This window comes from Dermacentor andersoni, chromosome 6 (genome assembly GCF_023375885.2).
Source record: "Dermacentor andersoni chromosome 6, qqDerAnde1_hic_scaffold, whole genome shotgun sequence".
Lineage (NCBI taxonomy): Eukaryota > Metazoa > Arthropoda > Arachnida > Ixodida > Ixodidae > Dermacentor > Dermacentor andersoni.
In genome coordinates, this window is record NC_092819.1 from 141,340,519 (window position 1) to 141,361,331 (window position 20,813).

General features: G+C 47.9%; 1 protein-coding gene across 2 annotated transcripts in view; it reads right to left on the reverse strand.

Annotated features, from left to right (window-relative positions):
* Positions 1-18,952, reverse strand: part of tll (nuclear receptor subfamily 2 group E member tailless) — a 74,596-nt gene extending 55,644 nt beyond the window's left edge. For both annotated transcript variants that reach the window (XM_055066931.1, XM_050172188.2), the window contains exon 1: positions 18,215-18,952. In XM_055066931.1, coding sequence (XP_054922906.1) covers positions 18,215-18,545 — 331 coding nt within the window. In that variant the 5' untranslated portion in view covers positions 18,546-18,952. The remainder of the gene's footprint in view (positions 1-18,214) is intronic.
* Between the last annotated feature and the right edge of the window lie 1,861 nt (positions 18,953-20,813).

Genomic DNA, 20,813 nt, shown 5'->3' on the forward strand with positions numbered 1-20,813 from the left:
TTCTACGCACTTCACTGCTGAATAAAGCATTGCATAACGACGTAATCGTTAATGATTGCTACATTTATGAATAATTTTCATTCATAACAGTGCTACGGCACACACACTTTTCAATTACATGCACTGTAGTTAGGCGAAACGCCACAAGATTTCGTTATACCAACGTTGCTATACTGCCATCCACGGCTCCGGTAACCCGGTAATCCATAAACTATCACGGACAAAATAAAACTCGCAATTTGCACACAAAAACGATAGTAAAGTTCTAGACTAATAATATATCGATCTAGCTCGGCATACTTTCCTTTATTGTCTCTCTGGAGGAACGAGAAACAGCAAATAAGTTTGTAGTAATGAAGTAATACCGTGCTACTTAAGACGCTTATTCGTAACTTAGCTGCTGCGTTACAGAATTGGCTATTCCAAACTAAAGCGCTGCTATAACTCAGCAAAGTTGTTACGAAAAAGTGCCGCAAGAACGCGCGTTATTAAAATATAAAAGGGCGTTCCCTCTCGATGTTGCTAAGTGAAAGTTAATTGTTGAAATTCGGGCAGCCTTCTGAAATGTCATTCTGTGGAAACGCTGCTCATTACGTTTAGTCCGTGCAGTGCGGTGAAGTTCGCCGGATAGCTGAAGGGACAATGTCCAGAATGACTGCAGTCATGGTTCGTCACCAACGAATACCATAAATCATGCAAAGCCGAATGTTTTCATGCGCTGAATGTCCATTGCCGCGCCCGCTTCGCGTTAAAGCAGCTGGTCGGGAACATGAATTCGGTATACGAAAACACAAATGTCATTGGACATACTTGGCAAATGTTTTTCTTTTTTTTTTTTTTTGAATATGGACAGCGCATTCCTCCCTATGCTCACGCCAGACATAAAAGAAGCAGTAATGATGTCACCTTGCCGCAGGAGCCGCGATTCGCTAACAGAAAGAACTGAGAACTGTGTATTCACTATATGTAGTATATCTGCTTTGTCAGATCGACATTTCGCCATTATAGTCCGCCTCACGTACGTTCAATTAAGCCTGACACGAGGGGCAAAGGAGAAACAGTACGAGCAGATGCGGTATTTCGAGCCCCGTTCCAGAGAAAACTGCTCGCGTGCTAACGGTAACGTTCATCACGGAGCAAACGGCGTCCATTGCTGCGTGATATTCCGTCTTTTTCTTTCTTTCTTTGTTTTTCGTCCGCTCGGTAATTCCGACCAATTCCAGCTATATAGCTCGTGCACACTTATTGCGTCTGCTACAATCACGGGTTCCTGTCGATCTCTATTGCCGACGAGCCTCTTTTTCGTTTTTTTTTTTCTCTCTTCCTTCCTCTCTTTCCGTCGGTATTTGTGGATATTCCAGGGAAAGCACAAAACCGCACCGGCGGCCTACTCAATCTTTCGCCTAGGCGCCCAATGTTCAGAGAAACCAAGCCGGGCGCTCACTTCAACAGCATTCCGTGATCGTAAATCATCCTTTCTTCAAGCGGCGTCAAGTGAGCTTACGCGGAAGGCCAAATGTGAACAGTGACGCGGCGGAGCAGAGAGCGATGGGAAAGGTGCGGCGTGCATAGCCCATGGCGGGGAGGAGGAGGGTAGCCTTTTTTTTTTTTTAGCAATGGAGCGTAATTAGGGCGCGCCAATTCCATTAGGTCATTAAGAAGAAGAGACCTGCGGTGGCTGGCACTAAATCGGAGAAGACGTCGTCTCGGCGTGCCGATACTGTGCTGAATAGACGGCAAAGTTCGCGCGCTAGCTCGACAGCAAGCTTTCAAAAGCGCGCCGTCGATGCAACAGCTGCTCCCGCTTCCGAAGCGGTCGCACGAGTGGAAAGAAGGACGGCGACAGAGAGAGAGAGAGAAGAGAGAGCGGGCGGGGGGGGGGGGGGGGGGGGGGCACGCTCCGCGCAATCACGGTTCCCGCATTCGTCGTTTCCATTTTCGCTTCTTCTTCTTCATCACGGCGTGCGAAACGCCGCGCAAGAGCCGCGAGCGACGCAATTGACGTTCCGCCGCCTCAACGTCAGGCCTGCAAGCGGCGGCGAGGCTAGTTTTCGCCGCTGGCGAAGTGACAGCGGAGGCGCTGGCGTCAAAAGCGCGCCGACGCCGTCGCGAAGTTTCTTATGCGCGCGGCACTCCGGGCGTCGTTCGCGGAAGCGACGCGTTTTTTTTTTTTTTTTCGACGCCGCCGCGTGAGTGAAACGTGCGTCTGTGCGCGCGCATGGGCGCGTGAGAGACGCATTCTGGCCGCAGTCGTGCTCGCATCAGGAGCCGCGCGCTCCGGGAACTGCCCTTGTGGCTGCGCGCGCTGCTTTTTCTCGAGTCACGGAGCGCGCGCCAGGTTAGCGTCTAAGAGCGGCCCCGCGGCTGTATAGCTCGGAGCCCGCGTTCGCCGAACTCGTTGACGAGTCCCGGCTGACGGTTTGTTCCACGGGTCACGAAGCGCGAGCCTGCCGCCGGCAAAGCCCTTTAGCAACGAGGCCACTAGAGTGACGAGTAACCTTTCCGGCTGGTTTCCCTGCTCTTTCTTCTTTTTCTCGCGCCTATCCCGGCCACTTTCAGACGCATATACGTGACGGTGTCCTCCTCGCGCGACAGGAACGAACCGAAACTATACCGGGAATCCCAGCCGCACCAGAAGCAGCGTGTGCTGGCGTGTTTCCCGATGAAGCATGCGGGTCTAACAGAGAAGCCGGAGCTGCATTCTCCGGTTGCCACTTGGTTTTCTCCTAGCTCGTTTTGTTTCCTTCGTCTTCGCAAGCGCGGACTAAGGCAAAAAAAAAAAAAAAAATAGCGGAGCCTATGCGCTTTTCTCTATTCCAGGCGTTTTCCTGAACCGTACAACTCCAGTAGCCTCACTTTCTTTTCGTTTGCTTGCTGTAGGTATTTACCGGGCTCTCCTTCGTGGTTGCACAGTCCGCTCCGGGAGAACATTATGGCCCAGCATAAGTGTCCAGTTCATCGGTCATACCTATATCTTTGTGAAGTCGGATGAACTCTAAATCACATCAACTAAGGACAACAACGGCTAGAACTGTCGCAACTCTGTATACGTGAAACTAATTGCGCTCCCCACACAGGTGTATACCATAAACGTTACATACATAAGCAAAGTTCCAAAGTGCTTCCAATAGGGTATAAGACATCGAGCGGTATCATAACTGCGTTAGTGAAACATCGTCGCACTTAAACTTCCCAGCCTACTCTGTATATTATGTATATAGCTTTCGGTGTTATTCAGACTGCCGCAGAAAATTTTGTACTCAGTCCCAACACAGCATTCATTTTTCAGCAGAGGCTTCTCTTTCCTTTTTTAATGCTGCTTCATGCACTACAACGAAATAACAGCTTTCTAAAGCTGTTAGTTTCTCTTGTGTCTACACAAGAGGAAGTCGAGCCAAAGTAATGGCGCTCTAGATCCTTCTCGTTTAACGCACCAACATTTTTTTGTATTGCATAGGCAAAGGAGGGAAATAAATAGCGAAGCAAACAATGCTACCATCAGGGAACGCAAGAAATGCCGTGAAAACCCATGCGTGTTATCGCGGCAGCATATAGGCATGTAGCGCAGTACATTCGGCGTTCACATTGTTAACGCGTCCCGCACAGCAAATATGGACCCTTTCTACGGCGATCCCTTTGGGCGCCGCCATGTTAGATTACGTGGTGACGCGTCCACTGTTTGCCTCAGCTGCCTCTCTTGCCTCCATGTTTGCAATGGATTCACGTGACGCCGGTGCTGCTCATCCAACCTCTGTTTCTGCGGATATCGTAGACGGTGACTGGGCAGACGACAATAAGCCTTGACCGTATACGCTTCATTGGACATGTAAGCGCTTCCAGAGCTCCTTGCGCCTTCTGCAAACTGCGCGAGCATTGCAACGTATATGGTGTTTGTGCTAGAAGCGGGACTAGAAATGTAGTTCAAGCTGTCCAAATGTCCCACTTGTGAAATAAATAAGCATCAGTGCGTTTTTATATACGTTCTTTTTTTTTTGGCGAACACTTTGAAGAAGGGCGTTGTCATGTTTCTGACCCAGTAACGTTCTTCTGATTGTTTATTTTGACCAACCCGGCGGCCACCCATCAGAGTTACCGCGGCACAAAGTACAGGCGTTCTTTTGTTGAACGCGCAGAAGGAGTGGTCTGTGAAAGTCCTTCAAGGTGCGGAAAAGTGCACGCTGGCCAAATTGGGAGATTTGTTAAGGATAGGTTAAGGGAGCACGCAAACAACGTAAAAAATGCGCGAGAAGGAAAAGATAGGTTTGCTGGCAAGTAATTGCCTGATTTGCAAGGACTGTTCGGCCAACCTTGAAAACATTTCCATTATCAAAAAGAGTAAAGCGCGTGCGACACGGGAAATCGCTGTATCTGAACGAATCTCTAGACTGGAGGAGGGATGTGTCAGCATGGCCTCCATCACGCTTGCAGACAAAGAGCTGGCATATTTACGCATGCACTGATGATTACCCCTCGCTCGGACAGCATGTGTATATTTTCGTGAACCATTCACTGTCATGTTTTGGAAGTTCAGCGCTCGTCCTTGTCATCCTGTATCCGTCCGTGTGTCTTTCTTTTGTGCGCTGCCGCCTTTTCAAATGTGTACCAACACGCCCAATTCACCACATTAATCGCCGCATTATATAATCGCTCGCGGGAGTGCTCAGTTGCGACATATTTGTTCTTGCTGCGCAGAAAGCTTGGAACGTGAATATTCTGTACACTTTTTAATATATATCTATAGCCTGTAGCAAATACCATAGCTAGCCACTCGCTTACTCTGTGGACCATCAAGAAACGTCCAGCTTCGAACATTCGCCGTCACCATGTTCAGTGCATTGAGGCCATATAGTGCGTCCATCCACTTACTCTTGATACCTTGGTGATAGAGTATATCCGTAAGTTTGATTGGGTTGGGGTGAATGCGTGTGGATAATGAGCGAGAAATTTACTGTGCCATGGGGAGAGAGAGAGGGGGGGGGGGGCTCTTTATTAGAAAAAACAGAGAATTTCGCCGGCGCGTATATAACCGCTGGCATGCTACTCTGTATAGGGATGGGGAATGGGATTAAAAGATTCCAGAGCAGGGTGGGAGAAAAAGAGAATAAAAATAAATATGAGATGTCCAAGTGGACCTGATACTAATGTTTACAGGTGACATGGCGGGTAAATTCAGGCTTTTGAACATGACGTCTGCAATCTTTATAAAGCTTTCCTATTAGACACGGCGCTACTCCCATATGTCTCGGTTTATAGCGAGCGATACTCCCTCTTGCCGACGTTCCGTGGTCGTTCTTTCTTTGGAGGTTAGCGATACAACGCTGGCGGTTGCGTGACTTCTTTTTTTTTATCTGCGAGAAAAGCCGCGCATCGCGAAGAGACTGAAAAACAGGCAGTCCTCATGTCGCAGCGGCCTATGACCTTGGCCACACAGGTTCATTCGATTCCTTAATGCGTCAGTCTTCGCAGTCAACTACTGCGCATGTCTTCCATCTATACTGTTCCGCATTTTGCAGTATATGTATATGAATAGAGCACACAGCGCGAACACCCAGTTGCCTTTCCGACAGCCAATCACACATTTCCAGTGCAGAAGCGGTAATTGTTCCGTATTCGCGCGTTTACGCTGAGGCAACGCGCGGAACGCCGCCGAGAGCGTTATCTCGGCCATTTAGAGCAAACTGCTTCGCGAAAAGCGTCTACATATATAGTCGTTAGGAGTGATTCCCACCGTTTCCAAAACATTTAACCACTGATTAACCATTATTTTGTTTATTGCGATAGCAATTGGCACGTACACGCCGTCGGCACGCCCCCGCCGTCGTCGTGCTGTATAGCTGCCGAGTGCGCATGCGTAGTTCGCTCGCGGAGAGTTCCAAGGTCTCCAAAGACTCAGAGATCGTCTAAGTTCCGACTCCACTTAATCGGCGTTATGCTCTCCACTGCTGGCACAACCGCATAGCGCGCACTGTAAGCACACTACATATCGTTCTTGCTGAGATGCCGCGTGCCCTGCATGGCCGGCACTGGAATTGACGGACAGTAAACACAAAGCCACGACGGCACTGGAAATTCAGAGCAGCACTCGCATTCCGTTTGCGCTGTGGTCAAGATTAAGGTCATCTCTAGTATTCCACTGCCCAATACTGCCGTTTTTTTCAGTCGTTCTCATGTGCAGTGTCATCGAGGTTCGACACCTGCAAAGCCATCTACTGGCGCTTCTCATCAGGCCATGCGTTGTGAGACACCAACATTGTAGCTGCCAAGACGGTGTTCCTTATTTCTAGCAGCATGCAGTCGCCTTGCGTATTGCATCACGCCAGCACGTCTAATTCGCGTGTGTTCTTGGGAAACCGTCCGAAGGGAACGTTGAGTCCCGCTATCGCTCCCATTGCTTTGATCTTCGGCCGAAACTGCCTTTTATCGCTATCCTCTCCCGTCCGCTGCATTTGGAACGCATATACGCAGGCACATCGCTTTCTCCTTCAAATTCCGTGTCGCTGACAAAGCAAACAGAGACGCTAACGAACAGAACAAACAGCAGCTTTGTTCAAGACACATCTTGATTCCTACCGACGCAGCCATAGAACACGTAATCACGCCTGGTACAATACACAAACCGCCTTCTGTATTCCTTCCCCCATTGTCACCTCTCCTGCCCCTTGCCAAACGTTCTAACGGCACGGCTTCTCGCATTGGCAGCTAGTCTGTCTCCGCGACGGACGGCAACAAAGGGAGACGGGGAATGGAGAGCCATTAAGTTCAAAAAAGGTGTCTCGTTCTCGTTAACTCGGCCGGCGTGCGCCCCGGCTCGCGATAGGCCGACAGCTTGACGCCCATTTTTTTTTTTCTTCTGTCCCCACATGGGAGTCGAGGAAGAAAGGGAGCCTCGTTTCGCGAAGGCAGCGTGACAACATTTGGCGCTCGTGGCGCCCCCCCCCCCCCCCCCCCCCATGCGTCTCTCGCGGCGCCTTCGCTCGGGCCTTGAAGCCAGAGACAACTGAAGCCACACGCGCGCGCAGGCGTCAAGTCCGCGGCGCGGTTAGTTAGGGGTAATCAAAGCGCGCGCATTCGCGAGGCGAAGGGAGGAATGGGGAAAGGGAGGGGTGCACGTTCTCGGCGCTGGCTCCGATGACTCGTCGCGCAGGGGCCTGTCGCCGTGCGTTGTCGCGACGGCGCGGAGACAAAGGAAATTGAGCGACGGCGAACGAAACTGTGGCAACGAGGAGAAGGTGCGCCGGGTGCCGTATTGACGGCTACGGCGACGCCCGTCTATATAGTGTTTTCTCTTTCGCGCGGGTTTATGCGCGCGCGTCATTGTGGAGTTAAGAAGGCTGTGTGCTGCTCACGGCGACAAGGATATGTGGGGCAGCGGTCGCGATGGCTTTACGAGACGCTGGCTGCCTCGTAAAGTATACGTGCTGCGCGAGCGCGCGAGTGAGTCGATTTAATGAACGCCGCCACATGGCGCATGCATGCAGATGTACAGGCGCTCGCTCTCCCGACACTTCGAAACGTTGCCGCGAGGATGCGAATGACGTGCCACCCGGGGCCTGTTCGCGGGTGTCATGTCGTCGGCAGACGACTTTTCGTGGAATCGGCGTACGCGTCTGTTTATGTCACGCCGCTATAGTAAAGCAAACATTAGGTTGAAGAAAAAGACAATAGGAGACGAGCTTCCGCGAATTTGATTGCCTTTTTACAGGGACCGGAGGATTTCCATCCCTGAAGACGACGTAAAGTCGGAAGCCCGACGCCATATATTGAGGCCGCATTAATGATACTGTAAATACTATAAGCGCAAGAGATATTCAAAGAAAAGAAACTCCGGCTACTCCAGTGAAGACTTCATACTGCACGACAAGCCCGCGTCCATAAGTATACCGAATTTTATACAAAATTCGTGTGCGTCCGTGCGCGGGCGGATGCTCGCGCACACGCTTGTGGTATACATGTATATGCATGGTTAAATCTGCGATGTCTTCCGCCTAATATTTACTTCATATGTTGCGGCCAAAGGTATGAGAGCTACACAGCCACGTTCATCGTTCATATATATATATATATATATATATATATATATATATATATATATATATATATATATATATATATATATATATTCATTCATTTATTTATACATACTGCAGCCCCTCGTGGGGCTATAGCAGGAATGGTTAATACACTATAATACAAGAAAGAAATACAATAGGCAACAAAAAAGAAAGTTCAAGTGCAATGTTGAGGGAGCACAGACAATGCTTCATTTAATGGGAGACAACGGTTGGTTCCTGGTAGCGAATTCCATGTTTCAATTGTTCTAGGGAAAAAGCTATACTTAAAAGTATTAGTGCGTAAGAAATGGTGTAATGTTAAGCGCGTGATGTCTCCTACTAGAGGAGATTTCTGCAAAGGTGATATATTCACTACTGGAGAGGCGACAAGATGAATGAATCATGCCATGAAAATTTATTAAAGAATTAACGTATCTCTGTTCGGCGAGAGATGTTAGGTTGAGTGAAGACATGACTGACGATGGTGAGAACTGGTGGTCATAACGTCGGTAGACAAATCTAATGGCTTTCCTTTGGATGGCCTCAACTCTGTCTATTTCATACTGCTTATAGGGATTCCAAACGATACTACATACTCAAGTATAGGGCGAACAATAGTTTTATATAACAGTAATTTAGTGTCGCGCGGAGAATTAGACAGAGTACGACGTAAATAACGGAGTTTTCGTAGAGCTTTAGTCGTAATGGAATCAATGTGCTTTGACCAGGACAGGTTAGTGGTGAACGTGAGACCAAGATATTTATATTCAGAAATGCGTTGAATTAAATTATCGTTGAATCCGTAGCTGAAATAGAACGGGTTAGCTTTATTAGAGAAGGACATAACGACAGTCTTACAGAAGTTAATATTCATTTGCCATGTTTCACACCATTTAGAAAATCTGACGAATGATTCACTAAGGCGAACATGCTCAGAGGGAGATGAAATGATGTCATACAATACGCAGTCATCTGTATACATTCAAATTTTAGATGATATCTCGCGTGGCAAATCATTAATATATAGTAAGAAAAGTAGAGGTCCATGAACCGAGCCTTGAGGGACGCCTGATGACACATCCACCACCGAAGAATTGATCGAGTTAAAGCTTACGAATTGAGAGCGGTGAGACAAAAAACTCTCTATCCAGTTCACTAATTGGGGGTTGTTAAGAATGGCATTTAGCTTGGACAGTCTTTAGTTTTGAGTGAAGTACGGTATCGAGAGCTTTAGAAAAATCTATGAATATAGCGTGAATGTGAAATCCCTTATCCAGGTTAGAAGCTATGTCATGCGTGAACTCGACAAGTTGTGTTATGTTGCTAGAACCGCGTCTGAATCCATGCTGTAGATTAGAGAGAATGTTATTGGATTCAAGAAATGTCATAATGTGTTTGTATATTATATGCTCCAGTATTTTGCATGAATATGGTCTTAAAGATATTATATATATATATATATATATATATATATATATATATATATATATATATATATATATATATATATATATATATATATATATATATATATATGTGAATGCGACAGTGGCGCATCGCACCCACGTATAAACGGCAGCAATGCTGTTAGAGGCGAATCGCGTACATGTGTAAAACATGAGAAAATATAGAAAAAGTTGGGTAAGTCGCCTCACCCGGTGCAGGGTAACGCTCGCGTATGTTGTTTAGCAAACAACAACAACAACAAAAAGAGAGATGTACTTCCCGCTTGTGCAGATAGATATACGCTATGTCGACTTCACGTAAAACTAAAGTTTCCGTCTTCACACTGGTAGAACAGAGTCCGCTCCCAGCTGGCGTGCACCATGCTTACTTGATATGGAAACCTCTTTCTTTTTTTTTTTTTTTATTCAGCTGCCGCCGTATGGTGGTTTCTCCTCTTCCATCAGATATGGGACGCCATACACGTCTGCACTTGGAGATTCAACTTTATGTACACAATACATACATCGACAGCTATTTACAGAGAGTCTGACGTAGCAACTCGACATGGCCGATAGTGCGTAACGCCGCTCGTACGTCCAGACCCTTCGTTCGCACTGGAACCGGCGCACTTAACTCGGCAGAGCCGACAGCGCTAGAGCCGCTTTCCTGCGTCCGGAACCCGCGTGAGATATCGGGAGTCCGGTTTTAACCCTTCGGTTGCTCATCCCAAATCCCTTCAAGGCAAATCACGGCACCCGAGCGACCTGATTGGGTCAACTGGGCTGTCCCTCAGGGGTCACTATTTCCTTCACTCTCTGCCTGCGCTTCTCGGAACTTTCAGTGAGATAGAAGGGGAAAAAGAAAGAAAGAAGAAATAAATAACGCACAAGCAGCTCTACTCCACCACACGTTAAGATCTCCCGTCATTTCCCAGAACACTTTCGGAGAAAGAAACACTCGAGCCAGCCGGTTCTCGCTCCTTAATTGAAAATCACGCGCTGCATTCAGCAAAGGACATCCCCTCGCCGAAGCGTGCCCGTCGATACACAATGCCGTCGTCCTTCTCGTGGTCCGTAGTCTTCGGCGGGCCGCGAAAACTGTCGTTCCAACGACGGACTGTGTCTCCGGCATGCCAGCCCGTCGCTCAAGCGCCCGCGCGTCGGATTAACACTATGCCTCCGGCTCTGAAATGGCCGCCTCGCCACCTAGGCATGCCCATTGACGCCCTAATGATGCTTTGCTCGTGGTCCGTCTCATAGGCAGGGCGCGAGAGGGCAGCCATTCACGATTCTGGTTCATGCTTCTGCTCCCCGATGCAAGATTGTTCTTACACCGCGTGTTCTGGTCTAAGCAGCTCTCCACGCCACCCCCTTCCCCGCGTCTTCCGACCACGCGCGTGGCATTTTACGATGCACCGGGCTGGCGACGCAGGTTCTCTGCGGCCGAGGAGTACCTCGTGGCCCACAGTTAACAAGTCCCTCGTTGGTTTTATGCGAAGCATATTACTAGAGCTCAACCCAGCTCCTCAGGCGCGGCGGTGTCGCCTTCAATACCACGTGACACCGTGACGTCACGACAGAGGAGAAACGGGGCTCCAACTCGCGCCGTCGCTCGCGGCGTCGCGGCGGTATATAAGCAGCTGCGCTTTTTCTAGCTGGCTTTGGCTCAACTCTTGCAAGATGGGCTGGGTGGGAATCGAACCAGGGTCTCCGGAGTGTGAGACGGAGACGCCACCACTGAGCCACGAGTACGATGCTTTGAAGCGGTACAAAAGCGCCTCTAGTGAATGCGGTGTTGCCTTAGAAACGAGCTGTTTCTAAGGCTCAGGCGTGCGTCGCTTGCTCAGGCGCACATTTCGTTGCCGCGCCGAACGCTGCGTTGCTCGACGCTCACCGCGTCCAATGCGGGGCGCGTAGTCGCTGCGCCGTAGCCAATTGTCTTACACCCCTTGGCGGGTCGACGGGAACGCTGTCGCGTTCCACTCTTGAAGGCGAAGCAGAATAACGCATGAGTTGTTTCTTCTACTAGCCGAACCAAATATAGCCAAGCAACAGCAGTTCACCAGGCTAAACAGTGGTTGAACAACTAAAATAAAGGCTAGTATGCTTCGCATCCTGGGCTTAACCTTAGCTAAGCCACAGCCATTTTTTTTTCTTTCCGCGAGGCTGGAAAAGAGCGACCATCCACATTTCTGGGTCGAAATTACTTTTCAGGCCACCCTTTAATTCCGTTAGTCAACATCCATTACAGTAAACGTGGCTAATTTCAAACGTGTTTATATTACGTATACAAATACATTTCTTTTATGTATGCGACTCACTACTGGAGCCACCGATGCCGTTGCCTGCTGTATGAAACTTAGTACAGCGTGTAACTAAGAAAGGTTCGATCCCTGAAGATGAACATCAATTTAGATTGGTGTGCACCCTTGAAGACCTCTATTCCTGTTGGTATTACGGCAATATGTATTATAGAAGTGAACACGAAGGTTAAGTTCCATTTATTGAATTTGGCTCAGCTATAGGAACCCTAGGGCCGTATACGTCATGAGATGTGGCGTTACAGATTTCAAAGATCTCAAGTATTTTAGAACACTGCAGCGTAGTCTATCCATTCCTGTCGATAAAAAATAAATTGGCTATACAGACCAGGGCGGACACCGTCAAAATTGGTGACGCCAGCGCGAGCTGTTGCGAGACGTTTATAAGGAGGTGTCGCCACCCATGCAGCTGTCATTTTTGAGTCCCCTTTAGCTTTCAGAGCGTCTTCTCGCGGCTAGATTGATTTTTTTTTCTTAATTTAGTTTCGTAGAAAGCTGCTTTACAAAATATAGCCCAAATTTCTTTCCTTTGGTGTCCCCTGCCATCTCTTTCTTTAAGTGCCTCTAAACTAAACTTGTGAGTGCACACAAGACAGGAAAACGACGAGCAAGGAGACGACAAACGCCTCTAAGCCCAAAGAGCCCAATTAGGTAGCGCGTTAACGTTGCGGGAGAGGTGTACACGCAGCATCCGTGCCCTGCTCCCCGCATATGAGCGACGAGGCATAAATTAATCTCGGAGAGACAATCTGGGACGCTGACGCGGAGTGCGGGCGTGTATGTCTTTATAACGCGCCGTAATGAGATATCCGACTGGAGCGCGCGTCGAGTCATGTGTGTTTATATACAGGACAGCGACGCTGCGTGCAGCTGTCTTCTGCCTGTGTGTACACTCGCGCACACGTATACATAGACATATATATATAGACCACGCCTGAGCGAGAATCGTAAAAAAAGGCATGGCGACGGGTAAACTGCGCGACCTGCACGAATGTACACGCGAATATATGCTGGGGGTGATGCGTTCCCGCTGGCGACGACGAGACGTTACAGGGGCCGTATTACACACACACACACACACACACACACACACACACACACACACACACACACACACACACACACACATATATATATATATATATATATATATATATATATATATATATATATATATATGCGCTGAAGGAAAACACAGATTATCGCAAGTGTATAGAAAAGCGCGGCGCACGTCATTCATGCGGAAGCCCGCAACGTGCACGGAGGGACGTTCGTGAAAGAGAAAATTAAGTAATAAGAAAATTAATGAAATTTTCAACAGCGAAGCTTTCTACCTGAGAAAGCCGATCGAATGGGGGGTTCCTTTGCAGTTTCGAGCTAAATGTCTGGCGGACGTTAATTCCTTTTCGAAAAAAAAAAAAAAAAAAACACGCGGAAAGACTGTGCGCGAAGGATAAAAGAGTAAAAGACGGGACACGCTTGGTGCTAAACTTGGAAACGCTTGCGCCCATATAACGTAAAACTATTTCAATATGTTTTTATTCCAATCTCCTGACGTCAAATTTCCGTCACCGCCGACGCAAGCGTCGGGCGGTGACCCGCAGGGTTGTCTGAACAGACCAACCAAACGCTCTCCTCATTTATAGAAGGTTACTTTTGTTTGCTTTAAAAACGAATGACAATGGCTACGCTTAGCGGCTTGTCTTATCTAATCGGCTGACAAGAGGCGAGGAACACGCTCAAGTGGAGAGCGATTCGATGGGGCCGAGCTATAGTGCACTGAAAATTGATGACCGCATGAAGAGGGTGGTGCCGGCGTCTGTGATTGGTCCGCTTTCCCTTACTTGGCTTGACGTGGCTGGTCGAAATTCGCGGCGGCATGCAACGGAAGCTTAAGAATGCCGCTAAAACACATCCGCAGCAAAGAACAGTAGGCAGAGCGAGGTTATAAACCTGCCGAAAGTGCTTGATAACGTTACACGGCCACGCAAAAAGTTTTTTTTTTTTGTGTGTGCGCAAATAAACCCATGCTCTCCGGCTGGTGCGAGTAGCCAGGGCCTTAGCGATCGGCGGCAGCCATCTTTTATTCCTTTTGGAACGGGGCAGCCTGCTGCTATTCAAAAAAATTTTCAGTTCTGTTTGGCATATTAATGCATCTTTAACGCGTACACATCACTTTGACGCAGTGAGATTTCACGGTTTTGTGACGTCGCCTGACAGGCAGGTGAAGTGGGTGTAGCCCGAAAACTTTTGACCAATAGCCGAGGGCTAATGGGGAAAAGGCATTGAATCAGAAATAGCTATTTTTCTTTTGTTCAGTCCAGTCATGCGTAATCAGTGTGTACGCGTCATATCAGATGGGGAGCTATCGCGGTTTTCGTGACGTCGCTTGACAGACAGGCGAAGTGGGGGTGGTTCAAGAAAGTTTTTGACCAATAGCGGAAGGCTGATTGCTGAATTGGAATAGAAAAGCTTGGAATAGCTTTACGTTATAGCGGCCATGGACACACCTAATGCCCATGAGCATTTTTGCGTTTGGTTCAATTTCCCTGTTATCATGGTGCTCATTCACTGTGGGTTATTGGGCAAAGTTTTGATCAAATTACAGAAGAGGACATTTAGTTGGTGACAAGAAAACAACGTTGAGAGGGTCTCCTTTCACTAAATGACAGCGTTAGCGTATATATGGATATATACCAATCACGGTTTTTGATTTCTGCATCCCGAGTCATCCTGAATACTTTTTCCGAGCTTATAATTGCATGTCGTGTAAGGCAACTCATGCTCCTCTAAAACAGAAAGATTGAATGTCGTTTGCATCGAATGGCATTTCTCTTTGATGTCATTATTCAGTTGCTACGCTGGAACGATTAATTCTACTGCGTGAAAATATGGTTTGAAATCGAAATAGTTAGCGTCAAACATTCGAAAGTCTTTCAGAATCTAACCCGTGTACTTACCACCGAAGAAGACCAGAAATAAAATAGAGGAACCACAATAATAATAATAAAAAGAATTGTACGCCTCAAACCGTTATCTTTAAAGGTGTCACTGATGTCTTTTTTTTTTTTCTAAATGGAAACCGGCTGCGCTTTTATACCTGATGAGAGAAAGACAACTGCGCGCAATCTTCCTGTGTCAGCCGTGTTTTCTGTTGAAGACTGAATTAAGATTAGAATCTCGATCAGTATTGTTTAGAGTTCGTTGGAAAGAGTATCGCTCCGTTATTTATTTACACGCGATAAAGAAATACATTTGAAACATAAATCTTAGTAACGAATTCTAATAAAACGGGGCCTATACTTCGGAATCGTTTGCATTATCCCTGTATCTCTTGTCTTTTATTCCTGTTCCCATGGCGATGATCGTATGCGAATGGCGTTAGTTTTTCCCGTGTGGTACCATGTTAACCCAATTTCATTTGTTGCAGCGCATTTATTTACCTGTTTCTGATATTAAATTTTCCCGGATGAACAAGAAAGGCCGTCTCTTTCCGGCGCATATATACAATTCTGATCTGTGACGCGTTTGCTCAGGTCACGTATATAGATATGCTCTGCGACTAAGACAACAATTGTAACATTTCTTTCGATAGCTGCTGGGCTTTGATGGCAGCAAACATTTATTTCCCCGAGATCTCATTTTCGGGAGCAGTGAACATTCAATCAGCACGTATGCACAAGCACAGAGCGCGCGATTTAGGAATATGCATACGCTTATGCTAAACAATCCACATAAGCAGGCATACCATTTCTTGGCACTTCCTCTCGGCAAACTTTGGTCGACGGCCATTTATTATTCCTTGTCATCTACTCGACACATTGCAGTGTATTGCCCCGCGAACACCAAAGCAGGAATGAAGAAACAAGTACCAAGAAAGCGAAGAATTAAATTTCAGTTCCTGCCTCGTACCCTGCCCTGTACCTTGCAGTCGCATGAAGGCGAATATGTTGCTTCTCTGCTTTTAAATAAAAAGAGGTTTCACTCTCTCTCTCTCTCAATCACTATCATTCTATATATATATACATATATATATACACAAAATAGTTATTTTGCGAATACGAATATGAATAATTAGAGTGTAATATTCGATTCATAGTTAAAGATTAAGGATATATATATATATATATATATATATATGCTGCCGATCTATCAGTCTAACGTGACGGGATCCTCAATAACCTCAGTAAACACGACATCCAAGCGGCAACGGCTGTTTTCGCAGGACTCATCTCTCATCTCCATAGTCTCACATCCCTTTATCTTATTCAGTGAAATTTTGAAGCGCCATCAGGCATTATGCAGTGTTCACTGCGCCTCACTCCAACGGATCCATTTCCGTTTGTCCACCGGGGCAAACAGGGCATACATACATTGAAGGACTGTGTGGAACTTAGCACACAGGAATGAAATGACGCACACTGTCGTCGGTTTCCGAGGCTGCTAACTCATTAGCATTCAAGCAAGTATAACTTTAACCACTCGTCTCTTACGCAAGAAAGCAGTGACAGAAATGGCGCATTAGGCAGGCGCCATTATAGGCAGGCAGGCGCATATCGATGAAATGTTATCTTGTCTGCCTTGACGCTAAGTTCGCACTGTTATCAGAGCCGTAACGCTAATGAGGTACACCCGCCGACGGAGAACGCGGTAGAATGCGCTGCGCGTGCCCACGCCAATAATCTACATACTCTATGGAAAGAACTATTTGAATGCCGATAGTGCTGCAAGCAAAAGGGCACAGCAACAACGACGAAGATGATGAAAAAAAGCAACGAACAAATAAACAGTAAATAAAGACTGCTTTTGGTATGATCAAAATGATGACAGGCTTTCTTTCTTTTTTTTAAGGGGGCAGTTCTTTCTCTTTTTCTGCTGGAAGTTTGACATTTCGTCAAACCTACCACTTCCATATTCCATATTATAGGCCACATTGTATAGTCGAGATAATTACAATCCTAATCAGCGCTAACCTCTCAGTATGTATGTATGTATGTATGTATGTATGTATGTATGTATGTATGTATGTATGTATGTATGTGGATATCAATGAATATGTGCTTACGTCTGAATAAAAAATCCAATTTAAAAATTTTGCAGTGGATCAGCAGGCACAGTACATCTTATAGCAGACATGCAGCAATCCAGTTACCGTGAACATGTTAACTCCTCCATGAGTCAAAGTTCTGATTATGATACCATGAGGTCACTTGAAGTGAACAGTACATAATCGGATTGATGGCGCTTGGCTGTTTGGGCATAGACAGCGAACCAGAAACGTGATTGCACCTTATATTCGGCTTAGCACCGCAAAACCACCACATTAATAAAATAAACCTTTACTATTATTATTATTATTATTATTATTCGTTAGCGCAAAAATTTAAGCTAACCCATGACAGAAGGATATATAACGCAAGCGAAATCCATGGCTCAAATTTTTATCGGTATTCAGTGTCTGAGTATTAGTGGGCAGAGCTGGAAACAAGGCGAGGATTATAGTTCTGACACACCGAGAAATAATCGCTGTGGCATAATGCTGCTTAGCACAACTTAGACATACACGTAATTTATGTATTGCAAAAACACGTAACATTTTTATACTTTGTCATATGCCAGGTGATCGGCTTGATGCAGGCAAAAAAAAAGAAATATGTTAATTTTCAAGATGGCCGCCGCTGTCTCCAAGTGCCCCTACCAAAAGATAATTCCAGGGTACCTCCCTTTTGGGTAATCAGTAAAATGCGTGATAACGCAATAATTACAACACATTGCTGAGTTATGCTTTAGCTTGCAACCAAAACACGTTGCTTCTTGCAGAACTAAATCTTAGCGGGGTTGAGGAAAACATACAGCAGTAACTGAACCATGTATTGCAACCTCAGAGAGAGCGTGCATAGGATGTTACGCCATACGACTTTCACGAGCATCAATTTTTATTCGAATAGCGCCAGTCAAAGTGTGACCTGTTCCACATAGGTGCGCCGCTTAAAGTTTTTGATATCTGACCGATTTCCTAAGTCATATGTTGCATAGTATGACAGATGTAAGATGCGGACATGGTTATGAAGCGTTGTCTTGGGCGTGCACCCAACCATGCATGATGGCAAAGTTACTACTAACCAATCAATTAACAATGCGTGCTTACAATGTCGGCGCTCACACAACGAAGTGGCAGATGCCAGTTCTGTAATAGATAAATCGACAAACACAAATTCTAGCAGACGCTTTCGCTTATGGGTAAAGTTTAAAGGTTGGGACAGTAAATTCCTGAGCAGTGTCAGCTCTTCCCACCTCCTCGCCGTTTTGACAATTGCTACAACAAACGAATCCGGCTATTCACAAAGGCAAAGCGCACGCACATGCACCAATAAGCACTTAGCGTGATGGTACTCACTGGACGTTCCCTGCGGCTTGGTTCCCCCGGCGGCCATCTCCGGCGGCGATGCGGCGAACAGCAGACTGCGGCGTAAACCCTCCGTGACTGCGTTGCTCGACGGTGCGCGATAGTAGACGAAGGAAACCACAGGCGACGACTCCGGGACGATAAAAACACGTCGGGCTTCCGAGCCGAACGGTCGATCACCGACGAATGATGGGCGACGCAGTAGCTCAGGAGGCAATGAGTTCTCGGTACAAACTACAAAGCGCGCGTGCGCAATCACAAGTCGAAATGCCGCTCCGTCGCCACTCTCAAGCGGCCAACCGACGACTGCCCCCTGCGGCATACACTCGTGGACGAGTCGGTGTGCCGGCCAGCGCCCGCCTCTTCCTCCAGGAAGCCTCGGGGGGAGGCGCGCCGCGGCTTTGCGCCGCCTTCCCGCCCAACGTCATTGGCCGCGGGCGGTGGCGTCGATTCATCTCGGACAATGGAGGCGGCGGTTGCCTGCCGCACGGCAGCCGCCGCCTGCGCAGCGCGGATCAGCGAGAGCGGATGGACGGCGCTTTCCCCCTCCTCGCCGGCGGCGTCAAACGCAGTCGAGGCACCAGAAGTGAACACGGCAACGGCGCCACCGCCGCGCAATCGCTGCGGTCTCCCCTCCCCGCCACTCGTCGCTCCAGCGGTACGACGCCAACGGAGAGAGAGGGGAAAACTAGCCGCGAAGCTGGTACCCCTGCGCGCCGTTCCGGACGCTGTACCGCTGCACCCCGCCAATGTAGGCATGGGTGAGGAGGTAGGAGAAAAAGGCGTGACGAGAGCTGTTTGTGCACGTCGGCTCCGGCGGCGGCGCAGGCTTTTTGGAGGAAGGCAGGCTTCGTGCACTCGCCCCTGCAAGCGCGCGGCGGGGGCATCTGGCGCGAGTCTTTTGCCTGCCCCGCGGTCGCCGCCGTGTTGCCCGTCGTATCCTCCTCGCCCGCCGCGTCACGCCGCTTCCGATGGGGTGGTCGTCGTGCGGCCACGGATGGCAGCGGACAACTGGTCCGGTGATCTGTGCGTGTCGGTCCCGTTGGGAGAAACGGATCGACCGGAAAGGGGATGAAAGACGCGACGGTTGCGGCGTTGCGGTAGAGTTCCGTTGCTCGTTTTTTTTTTTCTGTTGACGTGTTCGGTAACGCGCGTTGAAGACGACCAGTCGTGTTCGTGGAAAGCTCGTTCAGTGTGTAGAGTGCATAGGTGTCCCCACTGCAGGTGGCAACGTGGTTAATGCAAGCGGCAGGCGGCTTGTGTACAACGGCTATATTACAAAGACAACACAGCTTTGGGAAAGAATCGAAAAGAAAAATATATTCGCCCCACGCTATAAGTTACCAAGTAAATTATAGAAGGGCACTCAATGGCGCGGCAGGGCCGACAACGACAACGGTATGCGCGCCACCAGCACCTTACATTCAGTTCTTCGGAGATGGAATCCTGAACTTGAATTGCGGGAGTAAATTTTTCAGCGCGCTGCTTTTCTTTAGAGTCCGCGGCTGATGTCGGTTACGTGGACAACCCAACGACTAGCAACCTACTAAATATAAGAATAACTGTGGAAGAACGGCGTGCTTTGCATGGGTACATTTTGGCGCGGTATTCAATTCAGGCTGACGATACGCGCGTTCTGTAGACAGCTGCGTGCAAGCAATAGTTGGCAACAAAAATCTTACGTGTGGTAGTTGTGGTGGTGAAGCAACTTAATTCCAGCTGCTTTTTATTCACATGTTTATTATTATTATTATTTGTTTTGAACACATATACACAGGTATCAGGAAAGCGAAAGCGAGGAGCAGGCTGGCAACTGCCACCGGAAGGGGCACAACGCCTGCCTACTCTGGCGTTGTGCCCCTTATTCACAGGCTTACGACAACAGGCGGCGCCACTGAGCAGTGTCCCTGTATATGCTCCCGCTGGGAGTAGAGTTGCGTATAGGTCCGCCGTTGTGTTCCAGCTCTGCAGTGAAGCAACTTCTCGAGCGCGCGGGAGGCAAATGCAGCGCGGTGTTCCATTTGCTTTCATCTCTGCTGGTCGTGAGCAACATGCGGCAATTGTTCGCAAGCGGTGAGCAGGATGACACTTTCAAATGCAGGCTACGCTCGAGCGATTGGCGCAGCCGGAGGGGTGCCAACCCCCTGAAATATTTATTTTGTATGTACATACATATGCGCACGTATACAAACGCACACACGAACTTACATATAGGAGGAGGACCCCCCTCGATCCCTCGAAATAAAATCCTGACTACGCCCGTGGCTCGAACAGCTCAAAAATTCGCATGCGAACGCGCATTAGCTTGCAACAAAAAGTGGTGCAATGTTTTTCAGCATGCGTATGAAGTTTTCTCGCGGAGGCCGGAAGGCAAGAAACGTTTTAAAGGGTGTTTAAAGAAAACTTCACACACGTGTGGTGGACAATTATGTGAGCACATTTTGGCTGCCGAAACCATAAGGGAGGAGGGAAAGAGATAAGTAGAAGGCAGGGAGATTAACCAGAATAACGTCCGGTTGGCTACCTTACACCGGGGGAATGGGGAAGGGGAGAACAAAGATAACAGGGAGAGAGAGAGGAGGGAAGGAAA